Consider the following 20,077-nt stretch of genomic DNA (forward strand, 5'->3'; position numbering starts at 1 on the left):
GTGCCAGCATTTGTCATTTCCCCACCATGTGAATTTGAATGCTGCTCTGCAACAACTACAAGCAGTCCGTACCGTTAACATAGTTACGGTATCCACCCAGGAACCGTCGATTGTACAATGGCTGGGTCCAAGATCTCGTGGAACAAACAGATCTATTCATCATGATCACTAGAAGTTAATCTTCAGTTCCTACGGGCACCACCTCAACAAAATCGCGTCGAGTCAACGTCAAACTGACTAAACAAATACGTCCACAACTATCGGTTACGAGAGAGCATCACACTTCGATTGCGATGTAAAGGTAGACCACGTTGTTGCAAACCATGACGACAGCCTTAAACAGTTACAGTATCAATTCATGCATAGCACGCATCAACTAAAGGTAACCCTACCGGTTTTGGCGCACCTAACCATTGTGTTGTCGTGCGAACTCAAAAAGACCAAGCAAGCTCTGTACGACTGCATGCAGTCTTGGTGATCTGCGCGAAATCTGTTTTGCGGGATCCTGCTGTTGGATCCACGCCACTGACACCCCCAGACCACGACTGACCTCTGCCGACTGCGTTCGCGCCTCCTTGCGCCGAACCCGTTCAAAAATACCTACCAGCTCGCCAGATGAACCACGCCAGTGCCTTGTGTCGCAACGATAGCTTGGGATAATAGAGCACTAGCCCCTGCCTGCCAAGCACCAGAGACCACGTCTTTGCCGGCAGCTTGACTGATCGCCGACCGCTTGCTGGCACGCACGAGGCCACGCTACTCTCAAAGCCTTCAATCCCATGGCCGCAGAATGTAAAGCCAACACAATTCGTAAAGCCCAAATGGCGATGCTTTTTGATCCTCCTGATGCCCTGGTCTGCAAGTCAACATGCTGAGACGGCGCGTGGCACTTCAACTACAGACCAAGATCAGCCAATCAGGACGCGCAAAAAGAGTTCAGAACCGATGCAGCTTTGCGGACTGCCAATTGAGACTTTGGTTTTGTATGGCAACATCCTTTACGTAGCGGGCCGTTTGACTGCAAACCGTATCCCAGCTGATGCCGTGGAAGAATGCTCCTACCGAAAGATAGATGCATGTAGCGGACGAGCGTCTGGGGCTGACCAACTTGTGATTCGAGTACTGCTCCATTCAGCAATTTGCTTCGCTTCAATCACCCCAACCTCCTCTGTTTTCAAGCTTCGTTCGGTCATGAAGGCGTTCTTTGTTGCTGCCATGACCGCTGCGGCGTTGGCGGCTGTCTATGCCGATGATTTCTGCGACCAGTGGGGCACCACGAAAACGAACGACTACATCATCTACAACAACTTGTGGGGTGAGAGCTCCGCCACGTCGGGCAGTCAGTGTACCGGCTTGGACAGCAGCAGCGGCTCCACTGTTGCTTGGCATACCAACTGGACGTGGGCGGGCGCCTCCTCTAGTGTCAAGTCGTATGCGAACGCAGCGCTCCAGTTCGACGCCGTGCAGCTCTCCAGCGTCTCGTCCATCCCGACGACCATGGAGTACTCCCTCGACTATAGCGGAACCATTGTCGCCGATGTGTCGTACGACCTGTTCACGGCCTCGACTGCCACCGGAGACAACAAATTCGAGATTATGATCTGGTTGGCTGCCCTTGGTGGGGCTGGCCCGATCTCGAGCACAGGTTCCGCCGTGGCCACGACGACCATCGCGAACACCAAGTTCAGTCTGTATACGGGACCCAACGGCGATACGACAGTGTACTCCTTTGTTGCTTCCGAGACAGTCAAGAGCTTTTCGGGCGATCTAATGGACTTCTTCACGTACCTCATTGACAACGAAGGGTTCTCCTCTAGTCAGTACCTGAAAACTGTCCAGGCTGGCACGGAGCCGTTCACCGGTACCGACGTGACGCTGACAGTCTCGTCGTACTCGGCTGCTGTCAAAACGGGAGCTTCTAGCGGAGGTACCACGACGAGTTCAGCTACGACTTCGACTGCGGGTTCGTCAACGGGGACCAAGACCTCGACGAAGGAGCCGATTGCAAGCAGCTCATCGACCGAGTCTGGCACGCAAACCACAGCACCAACCGCTACGACGGCCACTCCGTCCACGGGGTCGTCTTACACTCAGCAAGAGACGACCGCGCCATCGACGTCCACAGCGTATAGCACGAGTGCATCTGTTAGCGGTGAAGCTGCGACTTCAAGCACGAGCTCGACCTGGAACGAACAGGAATCGACGGCAGCGTCTGCGTCTGAGACTACGGCTCCGGCCACTAGTACTTCCAGTACGACTGACTCGTCAAACTCCGTCGGGACTACGACTTCGAGCGTTACCACAGCCCCCAGCACCTCGACAACGACGGGTAAGAAGTGCACTGGCCGTCGTGTCCGTCGTGGTTAGACTACCACTGGTGTCTTCGGGTTCTCAAGGGAACTGTTGTGCCCAGCATTTCCGAGAGCCACCCTGCGCTAGCTCGCAGTGTAGATGCAAATGTCTTTGTAGTGTATAAATGCCGTGAGTACGAATGAGTCTAGGTGGATAATAAATCTATTTGTTTAGGACTCTACATGTAGCTGCTGAGGTATTTGCTCTTGAGATCTCGTTTGTCCGACCATGACTTCTACATGTATCTATTACTGCGCATCAGTACCGTAGTTTCTTGACTTGAAGAGGAAGTAGGAAGGCAGTTTGCGCTGCGTCAGTGCGCGTCCGCTTGCAAACTTGCAGCCCAGGCGGCCAACCATCCAGATCTCTGCGGTATGGCGGGTGTCTCTTCAATAATTCCGATTAACCCCGGTACCATGAACGTGTGCATATACATGTCGTAAATGCGTCAGTGAAAGGTTTGCAATTATAGTGGTATGGCCTGTAGCGGCACGTACTTGTTGCCTCCTCGCTGAAGGAGACGCACTACGGTAGATATTCGATAGCTAATCGCACACGGCGGTGCGCTCTCATCCATGCGAGTGGGGTCATGCCCCTTGTCAACCTACCAGGTGGGATTACCTGTACTGTACCTGTATTATAGAGTCTGTAAGTGCTATTGCTGCTCAATAGCAGCGAAAACACCGACATGGATATGATACGGATTGAGTTGGGATACATGTAGGATAGTGCTGTGAGTCAACAAGTTTGAACGGACGCACGCAGAGCAACGGGGGCAGAAACCTGGGGTTCTCGACTGACTTGCATCCTGCGGCTGCTAGCAACAATCCGCCAGCTGCAAGATGTTACCAAACAAAGCGATTTGCTTTCAAACTGCACGTTACAGCCTCGGAGAAGTCCACCCCAAGTGGGGCACTTGGGGGTGAGCAACACGCCCGAACAGCATTGACTGGTGCAAGTGAAACAGCATCGCCCAACCAGCCCGTCCCGGTCCCTGAAGTAGATGGGTCATCACCTGGTCTTGGAGACGCTTCCACGATGACGATGTAGCGACGACATAACTTAGTACTACAGGTGTCCCCGCTGAATCTGCAAAGATGGGACAAAAAAAAACTGAGAGGTTACAATATCTGCACAGGTTGCGCATAGACGCTAATGTACTACTTTTATAGACGCTAGTGTACTGTTTTTAATGAAGAATGTTATAGCTGAGTTTGCGCTAGATACGATGTCAGAATTCATCCAGCAGTTCCTGATAGTGGCCGTAGTTACAGCATTCCAAGCCTGTGACGCCCAACTTAAGGCTGTGTAGATTGAGATGTTCTCCTGCGGCAACCCTACTATATACCGATCAATGCTATCCTCGACCTTAATGCGCGTGAAGAGACTCTTGACGCACGCAATGATGCCCTGATCTAAGATATGTTTATTGTGGCCTTCCGTGATCTAGCAGCTCGATGTTTCCAGCAGAGAGACATTTTCCCACGATGATATTACTAATTCAGTACATCTCACCAGACAGCTGTGGCAGATCTTGTTCACTGGCAGACTCCCGCACAGTGTGCGGTATACTCTGTGTTCGCGGTAGATAGCCGATGGCAGTTGCAGATTCAGCGGGGACATCTGTACAGTAGTACCTTAAGCTCCTCTCAATGTTTGAGACTGAAGATGGAAGGACCTTCGTGGAGTTCGCTCGGCAAGTTGGCATACGTGCGCAATAGCTATGGTGTCATGAAGCGAACGAGCGTTTTCCCACGGGCTCTGTCAGCTTGACAGTACTGTACATTATTCTTGAATAGTACAGTCGGTGCAGTCACTTTGTACACATGTAATGTACCATAATATATGTACATGGTACGTCGACCAAGGCTCGAGCGAACAAACACCACGAGGTCGAACAGAAAATTCCGGCTCGCCAATCGGGTCTCTCAAAAAGAGTTCAGTTCACGCGGCTCGGTTTGCAAAAAAAGTAAATACTACAGTTTGACTGGGGTTCTGTACGGCGATGCCTCACTCCTTTACATAGCGCGTCAAAAATGGTGAGCCGCTTACGCGCTTGGTTTCGCTGAGCGGATCCCATCTGCCTGGCAGGAATAAGTGTGCTAACAATACGGGATGCGCACGGGCTGGCAGGTTGGGATACGTCCGTTGTTCAGCCCCACGAACAGCACGCGGTGCAACAAAGGCAAGTGTTGTTGACCAGGGCACACAACACAATAGGTCAAAAGCCCCATTCACCGATTTGCCTCGTCCTCTCCAGCCAGGTTTAAACGATCGCAAAACCACTCGACATAACATGAAGGTTCTGTTCGCCGCCGCTCTGACTGCTGCCGCCGTGTCGGTCACGTCCGCTGCGGAATTCTGTGACCAGTGGGGCCAGGCCAAGTCGGGCAACTACATCATCTACAACAACCTGTGGGGATCCAGCGCTGCCAGTTCCGGCGGCAAGCAATGTACTGCCCTGGACAGCGCCTCCGGAGACAGCGTGGCCTGGCACACCACCTGGACGTGGCAGGGCGGCGACAAGAGCGTCAAGTCGTTCGCGAATGCCGCTCTTCAGTTCGACCCCGTGCCGCTCAGCCAAGTGAAGTCCATCCCGTCGACCATGGCGTACTCGGTCAAGTCCAGCGGAAAGGCAGTCACGGACGTCTCGTACGACCTGTTCACCAGTTCGTCGGCCACGGGCGAGAAGGAGTTCGAAATCATGATCTGGCTGGCTGCCCTCGGCGGTGCCGGCGCCATCTCGAGCACGGGCAAGCCGATTGCCTCGACCACCATCGCCGGCACCCAGTGGAGCGTCTACAAGGGACCCAACGGCAGCATGATGGTGTACTCGTTTGTTGCCTCCAAGCAGGTCGAGAACTTCGACGGTGACCTCAAGGAATTCCTCGACTACCTCGTCAAGGAGCAGAGCTTCAAGGACAGCCAGTACCTGATCAAGGTGGAGTGTGGCACGGAGCCTTTCGTCGGCACTGACGTGACCATGACGGTGTCCAAGTACTCGGCCTCTGTTATCACGGGCAGCGGTGGCTCGCCCACGCCGGCTCAGTCGGGCGACAGCAGCTCGGCTTATGAGCAGACCACGACCGCTCCTAGCACGGGATCGTCGGCGGAGCAGACTACCCCGGCGCCTGCCGACCCCAGCACCGGATCGTCGACCGAGCAGACGACTACTGCCCCCGCTGCTTCCGACGCCGGGTCGTCGAAGCAGAGCCCCAGCACGCCCAGCACTGGTTCGTCGACTGAGCAGACCACGGACGCTCCTGCTGCCTCGAACACTGGCTCGTCGGAGGAGACCCCCTCCACCGGCTCGAGCTACGAGACTCCTGCTACTTCGGACGCGGGCTCGAGTGCGGAGACCCCGTCTACCGGCTCGAGCTACGAGACCCCGTCTACCGGCGATTCGTCTACTAGCCAGCAGGAGCCCACTACGCCTGGCACGCCTAGCACGTCGTCTTCTAGCGAGGAAACCCCCTCTACGCCTAGCACTCCGGAGACCAACCCGAAGTGCGTCCTCCGTCGCGTTCGTCGCGATTAAATGTGGGTTTCATTTTAGATGAACTGCAGCGTCTTCATTCGTCTGTGAACATACATGGTCGGGGCCAGATATGTGGTCGGCCTCGGGTGGTGTTCAACTTGCAGTCGCCTTCGTGAACATAATGTTGATGTTGAGTTTTGATATACATGTAATGTTGTTTGATGCGTATTACCGTGCTGCATCTTGCGTTTTTTCAGTTGTCGAATACTGCAGCGTACACCGAGTCAATGATCAGTGATCCAGCAACCGCAGTGCTTCGAGTCCTACGTGTGCAAAACTCCACCGGACGAAGTACTACAAGTACTGCAGCACAGTACACCAGAATTCTGCATTGGCAATTCCACTGCAGCCCACGTCGCCCGCTGCAGCGCACGCCGTACCAAAAATGTAAGCCGGCATCACGCCGTGTCAACTTTGAGAGACGGCGACACTGGTCAAAGGTGTAGCACTGCTCCGTCTACTTCAGGTGCCGCTGGCTCTGCCGCAATACCTTACAGTGCACCTTCTCGGTGATCGAATGGTGGCCGACAACCACAGCGAATTGCTCAGTCATGAGTCTTCATGGCAAACACGCACAGAGAGAGATCAGGACGAGCGCTAACAAAGACAACTGCCGCGCAGTCTAACATCATGGCATGATCGGTCGCTCGTGCAGCAGTAACATCAGCCTACATGTACACGACGACCACCCATATGCCAGGGGACCAGATGGACACCTCGCGGAGACCCCGGCTTGACGTGAGTAGCGCGGCCGCTCGAGCGCCAAGCTGGCCAAGGAGAGCAGCAACGATCGATCGAACGGATCTCCGAAAAGCTGGAGTGGATTCCGCGGTCTCGGCCGACGCGATTCGAGGCCTGCCGGTCAGGCTGACTGAGGTGCGTGAGTGGCGTGGCGCCCGCGTCTCATGATCCACACAGTCCCGGACTCGCAATGCGCGGATGGCCGTGCCCGACCAGCGCAGGTCTTGGCTGAGCGTGGGTTACACACGCTGTGGCTGCAGCTCGCACCAATCGCCTGGCCGAGCCTGGATTCTCCGCGGCCCGCTGTTTTCCGCCGTGACTAGAATCTCGGCGATAAAGCCGACACTTGGCTGCGTCAAGACTCGGTTCGGGATGGGGGGACCAGGAGGCTCAAGGAAGGCTCGAATCGAAGCCGCGCGCTTTTACAGCTATGCAGGCACTGTGCTCCGCAGTACGTGAGAATTGGCCGCTAACCAGTAAATCCACGCAGGTAAAGGGCCGCGCGATCGGAACTTTGAAGACCGGCAGCACGGAGAGGCGGAGCCCGATACGTGCACACTCTGCAACAACACGGGCATCGTGTGCTTCCATCATCAAAAAGAGCTCGTGCCGAGTAATACACACAGTTTGGGCAAAGGGCCCATCTGGTTGTAAAAGTCGGTTAGGGACGTCGGTGCGACTGGGATTTGTCCGGCGGAAAGGCCGGGCTAGGGCCCCCATTTTCCCCGTGCCGCCACTCGATTGGGCCATTTGCCGCCCCAAAGCGGCTTCTTCTCCCGAGGCGCCAGCGACTGGGAGGAAGCGCAGCAGCAGCAGAACCAGCAGCAGCGCTCGGCCAGCGAGTGGCTACCCAGACAGACGCCCACCCGGCTCCAGCCAGCGGCCCCCCGGCGGCAGGCCAGAGACCAAGAAGTGCCCCCTCCACCTCGCGAACCCTTTTTCTTTAAATATTTTTTTTTCCGTCGGAGAAGTGGAAAAAGACCCTTTTTTAAGGTGAATACCTACATGAACAGCGTGGCGTCGCCCCTGCGGATGAACATGACGACGACCGCCCAGCAACAGCAGCAGCAGCAGCGGCGCCACCACGCGCACCGCACGCGTGGCCAGAGCGTGGCCGCCAGCGGCCAGGACGCGCCGCCCGACGCCGCGTTCGCGCGCATGCAGGCCATGCACAACGCGCACATGCAGATGCAGCTGATGCAACAGGGTTACGCGGGGTACGGCGGAGCGTACCCCCCGCAGCAGCAACAGGTTACGAGCAAGAATCAGGCTCCGCTGCGCCGCGCGCCGTCGTCTCGCCCCAGAGCAGTGGGAGAAGCGCCCAGGAGTAACCAGCCCAGGCTCCGCTCGGTCACAGACGAGATGCTGGGCGCGCAGGACGAGGAGCTGGCCGGACGCCCGGCCATGATCGCCATGAGCCAGGAAGACCTGCCCTTCGACGTGAACAGGGAGCGCCGCAGCCGCCACCGCCACGCGCGGCCGGAGGACCGAGGCAACAGCTACCAGGGCAATTGCAGGGGCAGCAACAACCAGAGTCGCAGCGCTGGCCGAGGCCGCTCGGCCACGGTGAACAATGCAGCGGCCGAGCCGCGCAACCCGGAGACACTAGCTCGCAGCAATAACCATGGGGTTACGCCGCGTAACCCGGACAATAATGCCGCTCGCGGCGCGGCGCCCTCGCGCGCGTCCGCGCCTGGCGTACGCAGCCATGTTACGGCGAGGACTGCGGCACCGGTTCGGTCGTCTGTGCCCGGCCCGACGCCGGAGCCGGAACCCGTGGCCTGGCGAGTGGCCATCGACCCTAAATCCAAGAAGCCGTACTACTACCACCCGATCACCAGGGAGACGACGTGGAAGAAGCCCGCCGAGCTGGTGGCCGCGGAGACGCGCGAGAAGCGCCAGTTCTTCTCGGTCATGGAGAACAACATTCGGCTCAAGCTGCGCGATGGATACTACACGCGCGACAGTGAAACGTCCAACTCGAGCCACAGCACGCCGGATGCCGTGCACAAGCCCCACGAGATGTCGCCGCACGCCTCGTGCCGCTCTTCGGCCAGTACGCTGAGCTGCAGCAGCGCGCGCAGCAGCTTCAACTCGTTCACGAGTGGATCTGCGCGGTCCTTGCCTGGATCGGCACGACAGCTTATCTTGAGCTCGACGCGCTCGCTGCCCACAACTCCAGAAGGTATGGGCGTGCCGGACCTGAACCCTGGAGAGAATCAACCCCAACAAGAGCCCGACACCATGGAGCGGGAATCGGAGGATGGCAAGAAACGCCCGTCGTTGTTTAGGACGTTGTCGTCGTACGAGACCCCAGTGGTGACTTCGTCCCGCAAAGGAAGCGACGGCATTGACGTGGATGAAGTTGGTCGCAACGCTCCTGCGTGTCTTGCAGTTCCGTCGCCAATCCAGGAGCGCGTGCGTTTGGCCGCTTTAGTGCCGCGTGCCTCTGACTTGGAGGCGTACGCCCGTGCCGTGAGAGCCGCCACTGGCAATGGAAGACCGTCATTGCAGGCCCCTTTAATTGGGATTACCGCTGGCAGAGGCAGCTCGGCTTCCGCCCTTATGAAGACGAAGACTCCAGAAAACAAGGCCCCTAGTGACAAGCCGCGTGCGCTGCGTCGTCGCTCCAACAGCACCAATTCCATTTATTTGCGTATGGGAACAATGAACGCGCCGGACCAAGATGCTACGATTCAGTGTGTGGCTACGGTGCTGCGCGCACACATGATGGAGGCACTGGAGGACCCAATCCGGTCGGACCCCCGCTTCGATGTTTTTGTGACGGCCCGCGACCGTCAACGCCTGACTTCAATTGCGGACGAGTTGGATGCCGAAGCCTCTTCCTTCGTTGAGGTGGACGACGATGATGTTATCCTGGATGTGGTCCCCACCCTGTCGGAGATTGGCAACTTTATCAAGCACGTTTTTTCCCGTGCTCAGATGGAGTCTGAGTGCATCATTATGAGCCTCGTGTATGTGGAGCGCCTGCTGAAAGCGACAAGCGGTATGCTGCAGTTGCGTGGGGAGAACTGGCGCCGCTTGGTATTCTGCTCGATGGTGATGGCCTCTAAGGTTTGGGACGACCTGAGCATGACAAACGCCGACTTTTCCAAGATTTGGCCCGAGCTATCGCTGAAGCAGATTAACGAGCTGGAGCTCGTGTACCTGAGTGCCGTGGAGTACAATGTCCGCGTGTCAGCGGTCTCTTACGCGAAGTACTACTTCCACCTGCGCTCCATGTGCGCCACGATGGGTTTGCTGGAAGCGTTTGATGAAAGCGCACCGCTTAATTTGGATGGCGCTCGCAAGATGCAAGTGTTGTCGGAGGAGTACCAAGAGCGCTCGAAGCTGATGCCCGTCCCGCGCCGTCGTAGCGTGACCATCACGAGCACGTCGGCTGCCGAAAGCATGCAGGCTGGTGCCAACGCAGGCCGATCTGCGGTTGGAGGAGGCAAGTCCAAGCCGACTAAGGCCTCGCCCGCGGCCAGCCTTGAGCAACTTGTGCACATGCAGGTGCGCGTCGCTGGCGGCAGCTCGCTTGGAATGCACCGCCTGTCGGCAAACAACACGGTGAAGCCCTGAACAAGGCGAGCGAACTGTCCAAGCCACCCGCATGCGATTGAAGAAAGTGGAACGAAGACGGTGGCAGGAGAGCAGAGGAAGTGATGGTGTGTCTTTTTATTTGATGAGTTAGTGTAGTGATTCGTGCAGTGCCTAGTAGCTGTTGAAGAACTTCTTGGAGGAGGCTTCGCATCGTGCGGCGTTGACATCTCGGCGTGAGCTGGCACGCGAGTGATGGAAGCAAAGCAAGCGACCTCAGACGGAGAGAAAGAGAAACATGTGAATGTGATGAGTGACAAAGTTGGATGCTACTGTAAGTACCAGGAAAAACAACCAAACGTTTGGAAGTGTCGTTCGAGTTGTGTGCTGTTGTGCTGCCTTACAAGAGCGAAGAAATGTAGTTGTGCATCCAGTTGAGTACAGCTTGCTGGTTTGCGTCCACAACCAAGTGATCGGCGCAGTCCACTTGGACTTGTCCAGTTGCGTTCGACTTGATTTTTACTTGAAGCCGCTTCTGAAGGGCCAAGCGGAACTCTGCGTCTTCCAGTACCGAAATGTCCAGCTTGTCTAGCGAAAAAGTAGCGGGCGGCGAGTACGGCGGAGGAGGTGCTTCAGGAACAAACTGCTCCCCGGTCTGTTCATCTTCGCCGTCGTCTTCGTCGTCGCTGGAAGTCATGTCCAACTCAACAGCACTTTTGAGCTGCAGCACCATGCGCTCAAACTCGAGATTTGCCATCGGCGGCAAGGACGTGAGCTCGTGATCCTCTTCCTCGATCTCGTTGTGGGCCGAATCGCTTGCAAGTTCCGCCTTTTTGTCTGCGAACTCTGGCAAAGAAGAAGTCAATGTCGCCGGAACTGGAGGAGGCTGCACTACAACCTGCTCGGCAGACTCTTGCGTTGGAGGTGTTTTGAAGTCGGGTAATTGCTGAACCAAGATGATCGGGTCGTCAAGTGGAGACGCCTTTGCTGGGCACGGTTTCCCGTCTGCGTTTGATATCTCGGTTTGCCGCTTCCGTTGAAATTCCAGCCGATGCTCGCGTAGCGAAGGTTGGCTGTCACGAACTGCAGGGCCTCGGGTTTTAGGCGCAGACCCGGGAGTTTTTTGCTTCGGCTGTTGACGACGAATACCAATCGGAGCAGGGGGAGGAGTTCGCTTGCTAGAGTTCGGTGCCTTCCCCTGAACGCCCAATACCACCGGCCTCGGGTATGCTCGTGCATTCGGCTTGGGCTTTTTGGAGACCTCAACATTCTTAGCGATTGCAGTCGGAGGAGGAGGTGGGAGATTTTTCACCAACTGCTCTTTCTGGGCAGCCCACTGCACGTCGAACGTGTTAGTATTTTATCAATATAATCGTATCGAGTATGCTCGACGCACCTTTGCATTGAATGCAGCTACCCGTTCTGCAATTCCACTTGGCGAGTTATCTTTTGCTCGACCTTTGTCATCGGTCTTCGATGCACTTGACGGTATTGGAGGGTCTGGAAGTGCTGCCACAGCAGCAGCAGCAGCATTTTCTTTAGCTTTCATTTGGGCTTTCAGCTTCGCCTTCACCTGTGCAGATGCCAACGATTCCAGACCTTTACTTCTCGCAGGCACGACACGCTTCTTGGGAGCATTCAAGTTGCTAACAGAAGAAATTCTGGCAGGAACTCGATCGGGTTGCACCCTCTTTTGAATCGGACGGCTTCGTCTTAACGCGCCATTAGGAAGTCCTCGAGCCTTGCGACTAGCACCTAGCACAGACCCCACCCTCGCCTTCCCGTTTCGAGCATGAGGGGATAATGGTTTCCTAATGTTTTGCTGCGCTTGGCGAGATGATGGTGTGATGGCAGCATTGAGTGCTGGTGTTCGTACAACAGGCTCCGCGCGACGTACGTGCTGAGCTGATGGAGCAATGAGCAAAGACTTGTCTTCCACTGAAGTTTTCTTGCGAAAGACGTTTTCTCCATGGAGCACGGTGTGGTTCAACTCGGAGGCTAGCGCTCGAGCCGACAAGAAGCTCTGTATTCGTGCCAGAACTAAAGGCCGTCGGATCAGTTGGTTCACGCTGGGGCGTGCACGTGGTTCCTTTCGCAACATCTCATCCACTAAAGCCTGAAGCTCCCGCTTGATGTTGTTTAGGCTTCCACACGATGAAAGCTGCGGGGTCGCACCTCGCACAATGTTATCAAATAACTGGCGCTGGCTTCGGCCTTCAAAAGCGTGCGCGAAGGAGGCCATCTCGAACAAAACACAACCGAGGCTCCAAATGTCTGCCTTTGCGTTGTAGCGCTTGCCGAGGCAAATTTCAGGCGCCGTGTAGTACGGCGTGCCAATCGACGTCTGGGCGCAGGCCAATGTGTGGCTTAACACTGTGGCGACGCCCAAATCTCCAAGCTTCACGACTCCAGACTTGGTGAGAAAAATGTTGGCAGGCTTTACATCACGGTGCAATATTTTACGATCGTGAAGATGCTTGAGTGCAAGACACACTTGAACGAAAAGACCCAAGAGCTCATCAGGCTCGAAGTATTCACGACGCCTGGTACGTCGCTCCAACTCGTGACTTAAGTCACCACCATCCGCAAACTCGGTCACAATACACAACACCGTCGGCCGTTGTTGGTATCGCCCCAAAAAAGCAGCATTAGGTGCTGGCGTCTTGAGCAAGAAGCTTTCTTTGCAAGCAATGATGTTTGGATGATCCAATGCTGCAAGCAGTCGAGCTTCTCGTTGCGCATTGGCCTGGTCGCGAGGGTCCAACACGATTTCCTTGATCACAAACTGCTGTTTGTTGAGCTGCTCATATGAATCCGATTCTGCTGTCTTGCGTGTAGCCAAGTACGCACATCCAAAGCTACCCTGGCCAATCTTACGGACCTTCACGTACTTCTCCATTGGTGCCCACCTTGAAAATGAACGACAGATTGGTGAAAGACATCGCCCATGAACAGCAAAAATAGAGGATAAAGTTGAATACAAAGATCTGCAGCATCGCATGCCGACGAGGGTTATCTCCATGAAACTCCGACTTGTGGTCTTCCGAAGCTGTTTGAAGTGAGGTGAGATGGATTCTTCACGAAGCTCACCAGCTTCAAAGTACAAATATGCAGCGGCACAAGTCATGGATCCACCGTCGCCGATGACAATGGCAGGCCGCTTCCCACGTTCACTAACCGCTGAAGACGACGGCAATGGCTTTCTCTTCAAGGGCAGCACCTCTCCTATCATTTCAAACCCAAAGCGCAGCGGCGCTCATGGATTTCAGCGCAAACCGCCCCACATCGATATGGCCCGCGAGTACGAAGCTTCTGGCAAGAGCTACAATGCAGCTCGAACCACCATCGCAGCGTTGAATGAGCGCCATCGTCAGCTACAGATCGTGCAGGAAGAAGCTTTTATCCGGGAACAAAAGGACCGAAAGTTCACAGCCAACTTCGCCGAAACGAGGCTTGCAACTTGTGGTGTACCGACGCTCAACACGATGAATGTGCGTATCGAGCGACAGCGCGAACAAGCGAAGGCCAAAGTCAATGACACGTCGCCGACCAAACAACAGCCAACCAACAAGAAACAACGAGAAGCTGTACATCGGCAACACCTCGAGACACAAATTCGTGCAGCTGTGCGTCGCTCGTACGGATCACTGGAGCTTGACCTAAAATCTCTTGAACTCGTGCACATTCCACGAGCAGTGTTCACAACGCTACTGTTGCAGCTTGCTCGCTCCATCCGAACAGTGAACGTATCGCGCAATGCTCTGCGCGAAATTCCCGAAAGCTTTATTCGTGCCTTTCCAGAAGTCGAGACGCTCGTTTGTAAGGAGAACGCGTTGGCAAGACTGCCACCTCGTGCACTAGGCGAACTGCGCTATCTTCAGGTGTTGAACGTGTCAGGAAACCAGCTCAATGCCCTTCCCGTCGACTTGCCTAGTACACTTGAAACTCTAGATGCCAGTCGCAACCGCTTGCATGACATTCAAAACCTGCACGCTCTAACTCGTCTAGTCACGCTAGACTTGAGCTACAACCACTTCCAGCTCTTGCCCTGCGGACTGGTAGCACTGAACAAACTGCAAACACTCACGTTGAGTGGCAATCGACTCGTGACACTCGCAACGAGGTCACCCCTTCTGCGAAAACGAGGAGTTGAAGATGATGACACGGCAGCCAATCCACAAGACGAAGACGACGCAGACACTGCCACTGAGCCCACAGAGGAAGAGAACGAAGCTGCTCGCAAGCAGTGGCGCGTTGAAGAAGACCCTGTCACGCACGACACAGTGTATTTCCACTTGCAAACGAAGCGTGTGACCCGAATCAAGCCCAAATGCTTTCAAATACGTATTCCAAAACTCCAATTCCCGGGCAATCAGGCACAGCACCCGAAGCCGGATAATCGCGCTTTGCTGGAGCGATACCCAGACGGCTGGGAGATCATCCTGCCAAGTCCATCAGACATCTTGACTGCATTACAGTTCGTGAATCACTGTACCGGCGAAATTTTCCCCACGCTTCCTCCTGCACTTGATCGCTGGGATGGAGTAGATCACTTGCACTCACTCTTTTTATCTGGTAATGAGCTTTTGGACCTACCGCCTTCATTCGTAAGTTAGTGCTGATCTGTTGATTGCAACTATCAAGAGACTTACACAGCGTGAGTTTTCAGGGAAAACTAAAGCGGTTAAAGCGACTTGAAGCGGAGAACAACAAACTTTTGGCTCTGCCCGATGTACTCCACGGATTAGAGGCACTTGAGACTGTCAAACTTGGCATGAACGGGCTGGCCACACTGCCTCCATCCTTTTCAAAGCTCCCGAACCTCACCGAGTACGTCATCCATGTATTCACATGTATTTACTTTCAATTTCCTGTTCTTAAACGCGTTCGTCTTCGTTTGTGATTTCAGTGTAGATGTCAAGCTCAATCGCCTACGAGAACTGCCTGAAGCCTTAGGAGATTTGAAACAGCTCCGCGTGCTAGATGCAAGTGCCAATGCATTGGAAAAGCTCCCTCGCTCCTTCCTAGCTTTGAAAAAAATCGTCACGTTACGGCTCGCAGGCAATACACCACTTCTCAGTGCGGGATTTGCTGCCGAAACGCTGCGCACGGGGAACCTTGCTGAGGTACGATGGCAACTGGAACACCAGATCGAGTGCGAAAAGCATGGCGGCTCGCGTCCACCAGAACCAAAAGCTCGGCTTATCGGAGTCGGTGCCGAGTGCTGGAGCACCGACTTACACATCAACCGAGAATTTGCTCGCGCTGTAGAAATCGCTCGCGAGACCCACACGCTCTCAATGCACTGGCGCGGCATCGAGGTACTTGAGCTGCCTCGCGTCTTCTTTACAGCAGTGCCGGACTTGCAAGAACTTCGACTCTCAGGCCAAAACTTCGAGGTGCTACCTGCAGGCTTCGGGACGTTCACGAAATTGCGCTTACTGCAGCTACGACAGAACAATATCCGTGCCATTGCACCTGAAGTGTTTGGCTCAATAGCTGATGATCAGGACGGCGTCGCCAAGAACGTTGGAATCGGTGGGAGCTTGGAGACTCTGGACTTGCGATACAATCGATTGGAGACTCTGCCTGATACATTCGCCAACTGTTCGAAGCTCCGAATGCTTCGTGCCAGTCACAACGTCATCGCATCACTACCAGAGTCCACGATAGGTTTGGTAAACAGCTTGGTGGACTTGCAGCTTGCTCACAACCAGCTAACAAAAGGCCCAGGGGCACTAGCTGCGCTCCGTACACTCGAGCGACTTGATCTGTCCTTCAACCGTATCGAGTCACTTGATGAGCTGGATTTCTCGCAGCTACCGCGACTTCAAGTCTTGCGGCTGAGTGGCAATCGACTCACAGAACTGCCGATGTCCCTGGGTGGGGTGGGAACATCGGACGGTGGAAAACCACCACCAATAAGTGAACTGTCGTTCGCAGGTAATATGCTCCGAGAATTTCCACCTGCAATTCTGCTGCTTGGCGCTACTTTGAAGCGTATCGAGATGCAAAGCAACCGCCTGGAGCGATTACCCATAAGCTTTGGAGTATCGCTACCCGCTTTGGAAATCGTAGAGAGCGATGGCAATCCGTTCCGATCCCCACCAGCCGAGATAATGCGCCTGGGAGCTAAAGCTATCCGCTTGTATCTACACAAGCGCGAGCAACGAGTGGAAGAGCTTTTAGCACTGCTTAGCGCTTTGGGGCTTGTCTTCGATCGTGATACTTTTGACAAGCCTATTATGCGCCATTTGCTGTCTCCGGACATGCCGCTGACGAGTCTGCCATTCCTGACGTCCAAGCATCTCGTAGCATTCGATCGCGCTGTTGATCGATATGTGAACGGCGCGTTTTATCTTCCACCCCCGCCTGCTGGGGCCGGACCTGAATTCCGCCGAGGCGCCGATATTTTCCACGAGCTGCTGCTGAGCACACACTTCGAGCTTGCACAACGACACCATCGTACAGTTCTGGAAGAGCTGCTCCAGTTGCTCACACTAATTCGCCAGAAGCGCTGGGCCGACAAGACAGACCTTCGATACGATATGCTGCGACCTTGGGGACGCCGTGGAGAGCAAATTGGCGTCTATATGGTGCGTGGCACTCTGCTCTTCCCCGAAGAGTATAAAGATGCCGACGATGTCGTTCGGCCTCCACCAAGTCCAGGTAAAGAGCCCCCGAGCATCTTACGAGTGATTGAGACCAGGACACAACGCGGATTCCCAGCAGAGCCTTTCATCGAAAACAAACGCACGTTGCGTGATGTCGAGCGAGCATTGGAGCAGTATGTTGGCGCCTATGGTCCCGTGGGTGTTGCTCATGCGAATGTCCCCATGCGATGTGCCTGTGAGGAACTACTCCGCTTCGGTAAAATGCACGAGCCGTGCGAGCAGCCTGGTTGGACGATGGTTCGCGTGCTCTACACCGACGAAGAAGTCGCAAGACGTGAACTTGACGAGCGAAGACTTCGTGAGGCACAAGACGCTCTGCTCCCCCAAATTCGCGCATTCCTCGAAACACCCGATGGCGAAAAACGATTCCAGCACGAGGTCAGAATCGCGAAAGACGCTTTACGCGCGCATCTTCGAGCCTTGAAGAAGCAGCTTAAGCGCCATCGTGCCAAGTTGAAACCTCTTGCGAAAGCCCACGCTCGAGAAGAAAAGCTGGAAAAGAAGCTTGAACGTGTTGCTGCGAAAGCTGCCAAGTCGAAGAAGCCCGGCGAAGACATCCCCGTGAAGAAAGTTGAAACCCTCGGCGAGCTGAAAGCGCGGATAGCTAAACGTGAGAAGCTGGAGTTCGCCGAGACTCGCGTTCGCGAAGACACGGAGGAGCTTGAGCGTGGGAAAGCACGCCTTGGTCAAGGCCACGCAGCCTTCAGAGAGGAGGTGGAGAAAGTCTTGCTTGAAAAAGTCGGCGCTACCGTGCGACAACATCTTGTGCGGCAGCAACGCGATAAAGCCATTGTCATGGGCTGGCGCCGTCCTTGGGATGGAATTGACGGGCGTACCTTCGAGCGCTACCACCGAGAAATTCTTCGACACAAGCAAGGCGGAGTGGATGAAGAGGGAGCTGCTGCTGCTCCTGACAGCGGCCCAAAGAGCGTACTGAAACACGACGAGAAAAATAAAAACGCGGAAGCCCCTAAAGCTGACGAGGCGGATGATGAAGACGACGACGCAGATGCCGATGATGCGGTGGCGAGTGACGATAACAGCGAAGTCAGCGATGTGTCCTTCGACGGCTACGATGACTTGGTCGCCAACATGGCGCGAGGTTCTCCAGGTGCTGGACAGGATGACGACGAAGATGATGAGGATGACGATGAAGAGAGTGCTGCGATCGCTGAAGCCGCACGAGCCGCTGCCATGGCGGCCTTGGAAGCAGAGGAAGCGGAGAGGGAAGCAGAAGACTTGGACGACATCAGCTTGGATGAAGAAGACGACGACGACAAACAACATGAATCCGAAGACAGCGACCTCTGATCTACAGCAAACACAGGGCACGAGGCACTCGAAGACAGTGAGGACTCAAGATCAATCACACAAAACAAGAGGCTGGAAACATCTATTCCGAATGTCAGCAAACCGAATCAACACAAGCAAGACCTTACGAACACCGAAGGAAGCGTGTAAATACACGAACACCCAGCTTCACGGCTGATTGCCGTTGTTCACCCCTCCCCCACCAACTACCTGGTTCACTCTCACCACGATACCTGCGCCGCGAAGCTGCGAGTTGAGTTTGACCACCATGCTTGGACTCGTCCGATGTACTGCCCAATCCATGCTATTCTCACAAATACAGCGGCTGCTGACCATGCTGCTGCTGCTGCTGCTGATAGTGCAGGTTGTAACCTCCCCCGTTGGTAGCTTGCTGCGCATGTTCGGCTGCAATTCGATTGGCGTTCCGGACTGACGGCGACGAGCTTCGCTTCCGCGGGGCACGCATAGACACACCGTCAATTACCGGGTACCGGTCAGCAAATGACGGTGTGCGAGGAGTTTTCAGTAGCGTCTGCAACACTGCGTCACGCCGGCCCGGATTTTCATGGAGATGGCGGAACTTTTTGAATACTTTCATGGCATACCGGGCGTCGATGACCGGGTCGTGATCCGCCTCCTGGATGTCCTGCCCCAGCAAGTACTTGGCCACGTGCCGCAGTGAAAAGTAGCGGTAGCGGACCACACCGTTCGTCAACTGCATGGGCAGGCGGAACAAGTCGGCAACGTCAAACTCCCCTTTGTAGTCCGTCGGTTTCTGCAGCGTGAGCCACTCCAGATCCTTCTTGATCGACTGGCCTACAATTACGCTTTCCACCGGCAGGATGGCCTTCAACCGAACCAGCGCCTCCTCTAGGTCTGGCGCACCTTCCAGATTACTACCACACAGCACCAAACACCCAGCCAATAAGCCAAAACGTAAAAAAATAAATAAATAAAAAATACCTCGATCGTCATCGTACCTCTCTGTGATTCCCGTGAGCTGTGTGAGATAGCTCACAATGGGCTTGGTGGGCTTGACGTATTGATCGAACACCACCTTCTCGTCCTCGTCCACCACCGCAATCCGCGCTACATCTCGATCACTGCACGTCACAACCAGCCAGCACCGTCAGCCACCCTCCACCTCCACCACTACATCCACCCAGCCACCTACTTGGTGCCGTTGCCCGTGGCGACACACTCGACGTCAATGGCGAAAAACTACCAAAAAAGCACCCGATCATCAGTCTCCCACCCAAAATCCCCAAAATCCCCAACAACCCCAACAACCCACGCACCGGCCCCTCAATGTCCCTCGTCAAGACCGGCAGGATCTCGCAGATGACCTCCTTCTTCTGCGGGTTGGCCTGGATCTGCAGCTTCCTCCGGCCATTGGGCGCCGTGGCAGTGGGGATTTCGTCCCCGGCGGCCTCCACGTCCGTCGGGGGCGCCAGCATCATGGGCGGTGGCAGCCCCGGGTGGTTGTAGAACACGGCGCCGCCGCTGGCCACGGCCACCGGGAAGTCCTGCGGCAGCGGGGGCGCCCGCAGCTCGTCGTAGGGCGAGAACTCGGCCGCCTCGGGCCCGGACGCGCCCGCGTCGTGCACGAACGGGCAGCTGCTGCCGTTGCGGCAGCCGCCCTCGGACTGGAAGAAGCGGCAGGCGCGTGGCGCCGCCGAGGGGATGCAGCCGTTGGCGTACGGGTTGGCGGCGCTCAGCGGCACGTCGTCCACGGCGGCGGAGGCGGCGGACGGCTCGCCGTCGTGGCGGAAGGTGCAGGAGGCGCCGCGGAAGCAGCCCTGCGGCGACTGGAAGAAGCGGCAGGCGCTCGCGCTCGAGCTCATGGGCGTGCTCGTGCTCGTGCTCATGGGCGGCGAGAGGGGCGGAGTGCCTCCGATAAGGCGGTGGATGGCGAAGA

The 20,077-nt window shown here is 55.7% G+C and overlaps 6 protein-coding genes across 6 annotated transcripts; 4 read left to right on the plus strand and 2 right to left on the minus strand.

Moving 5' to 3' along the window:
- Nucleotides 1-1,191: 1,191 nt before the first annotated feature.
- IUM83_10486 (Cell 12A endoglucanase) lies at nucleotides 1,192-4,622 on the plus strand (the record flags this gene model as incomplete). The annotated part of the gene is made up of 3 exons (XM_067934996.1): nucleotides 1,192-1,927; nucleotides 4,486-4,541; nucleotides 4,617-4,622. The coding sequence occupies 3 exons, from the start codon at nucleotides 1,192-1,194 to the stop codon at nucleotides 4,620-4,622; spliced, it is 798 nt and encodes a 265-aa protein (XP_067781342.1).
- A 26-nt stretch (nucleotides 4,623-4,648) lies between these two features.
- IUM83_10487 (cell 12A endoglucanase) lies at nucleotides 4,649-5,890 on the plus strand (the record flags this gene model as incomplete). The annotated part of the gene is made up of 1 exon (XM_067934997.1): nucleotides 4,649-5,890. One exon carries the CDS (start codon nucleotides 4,649-4,651, stop codon nucleotides 5,888-5,890), a length of 1,242 nt encoding a protein of 413 aa, XP_067781341.1.
- A 1,773-nt stretch (nucleotides 5,891-7,663) lies between these two features.
- On the plus strand, nucleotides 7,664-10,216 carry IUM83_10488 (cyclin-Y-like protein; the record flags this gene model as incomplete). The annotated part of the gene is made up of 1 exon (XM_067934998.1): nucleotides 7,664-10,216. The coding sequence occupies one exon, from the start codon at nucleotides 7,664-7,666 to the stop codon at nucleotides 10,214-10,216; it is 2,553 nt and encodes an 850-aa protein (XP_067781340.1).
- Nucleotides 10,217-10,574: 358 nt separating this feature from the next.
- IUM83_10489 (NEK protein kinase) lies at nucleotides 10,575-13,073 on the minus strand (the record flags this gene model as incomplete). Its single annotated transcript, XM_067934999.1, has 3 exons — nucleotides 10,575-11,510; nucleotides 11,571-11,683; nucleotides 12,350-13,073. The coding sequence occupies 3 exons, from the start codon at nucleotides 13,071-13,073 to the stop codon at nucleotides 10,575-10,577; spliced, it is 1,773 nt and encodes a 590-aa protein (XP_067781339.1).
- Nucleotides 13,074-13,317: 244 nt separating this feature from the next.
- On the plus strand, nucleotides 13,318-18,159 carry IUM83_10490 (Leucine-rich repeat protein; the record flags this gene model as incomplete). Its single annotated transcript, XM_067935000.1, has 4 exons — nucleotides 13,318-14,781; nucleotides 14,844-15,004; nucleotides 15,084-17,562; nucleotides 17,623-18,159. The coding sequence occupies 4 exons, from the start codon at nucleotides 13,318-13,320 to the stop codon at nucleotides 18,157-18,159; spliced, it is 4,641 nt and encodes a 1,546-aa protein (XP_067781366.1).
- Nucleotides 18,160-18,327: 168 nt separating this feature from the next.
- Nucleotides 18,328-20,027, minus strand: IUM83_10491 (RNA exonuclease 4; the record flags this gene model as incomplete). The annotated part of the gene is made up of 5 exons (XM_067935001.1): nucleotides 18,328-18,607; nucleotides 18,765-19,055; nucleotides 19,140-19,262; nucleotides 19,334-19,380; nucleotides 19,458-20,027. 5 exons carry the CDS (start codon nucleotides 20,025-20,027, stop codon nucleotides 18,328-18,330), a joined length of 1,311 nt encoding a protein of 436 aa, XP_067781367.1.
- Between the last annotated feature and the right edge of the window lie 50 nt (nucleotides 20,028-20,077).

Source organism: Phytophthora cinnamomi, assembly GCF_018691715.1.
Source record: "Phytophthora cinnamomi strain GKB4 chromosome Unknown Contig117, whole genome shotgun sequence".
Taxonomy (NCBI): Eukaryota; Oomycota; class Peronosporomycetes; order Peronosporales; family Peronosporaceae; genus Phytophthora; species Phytophthora cinnamomi.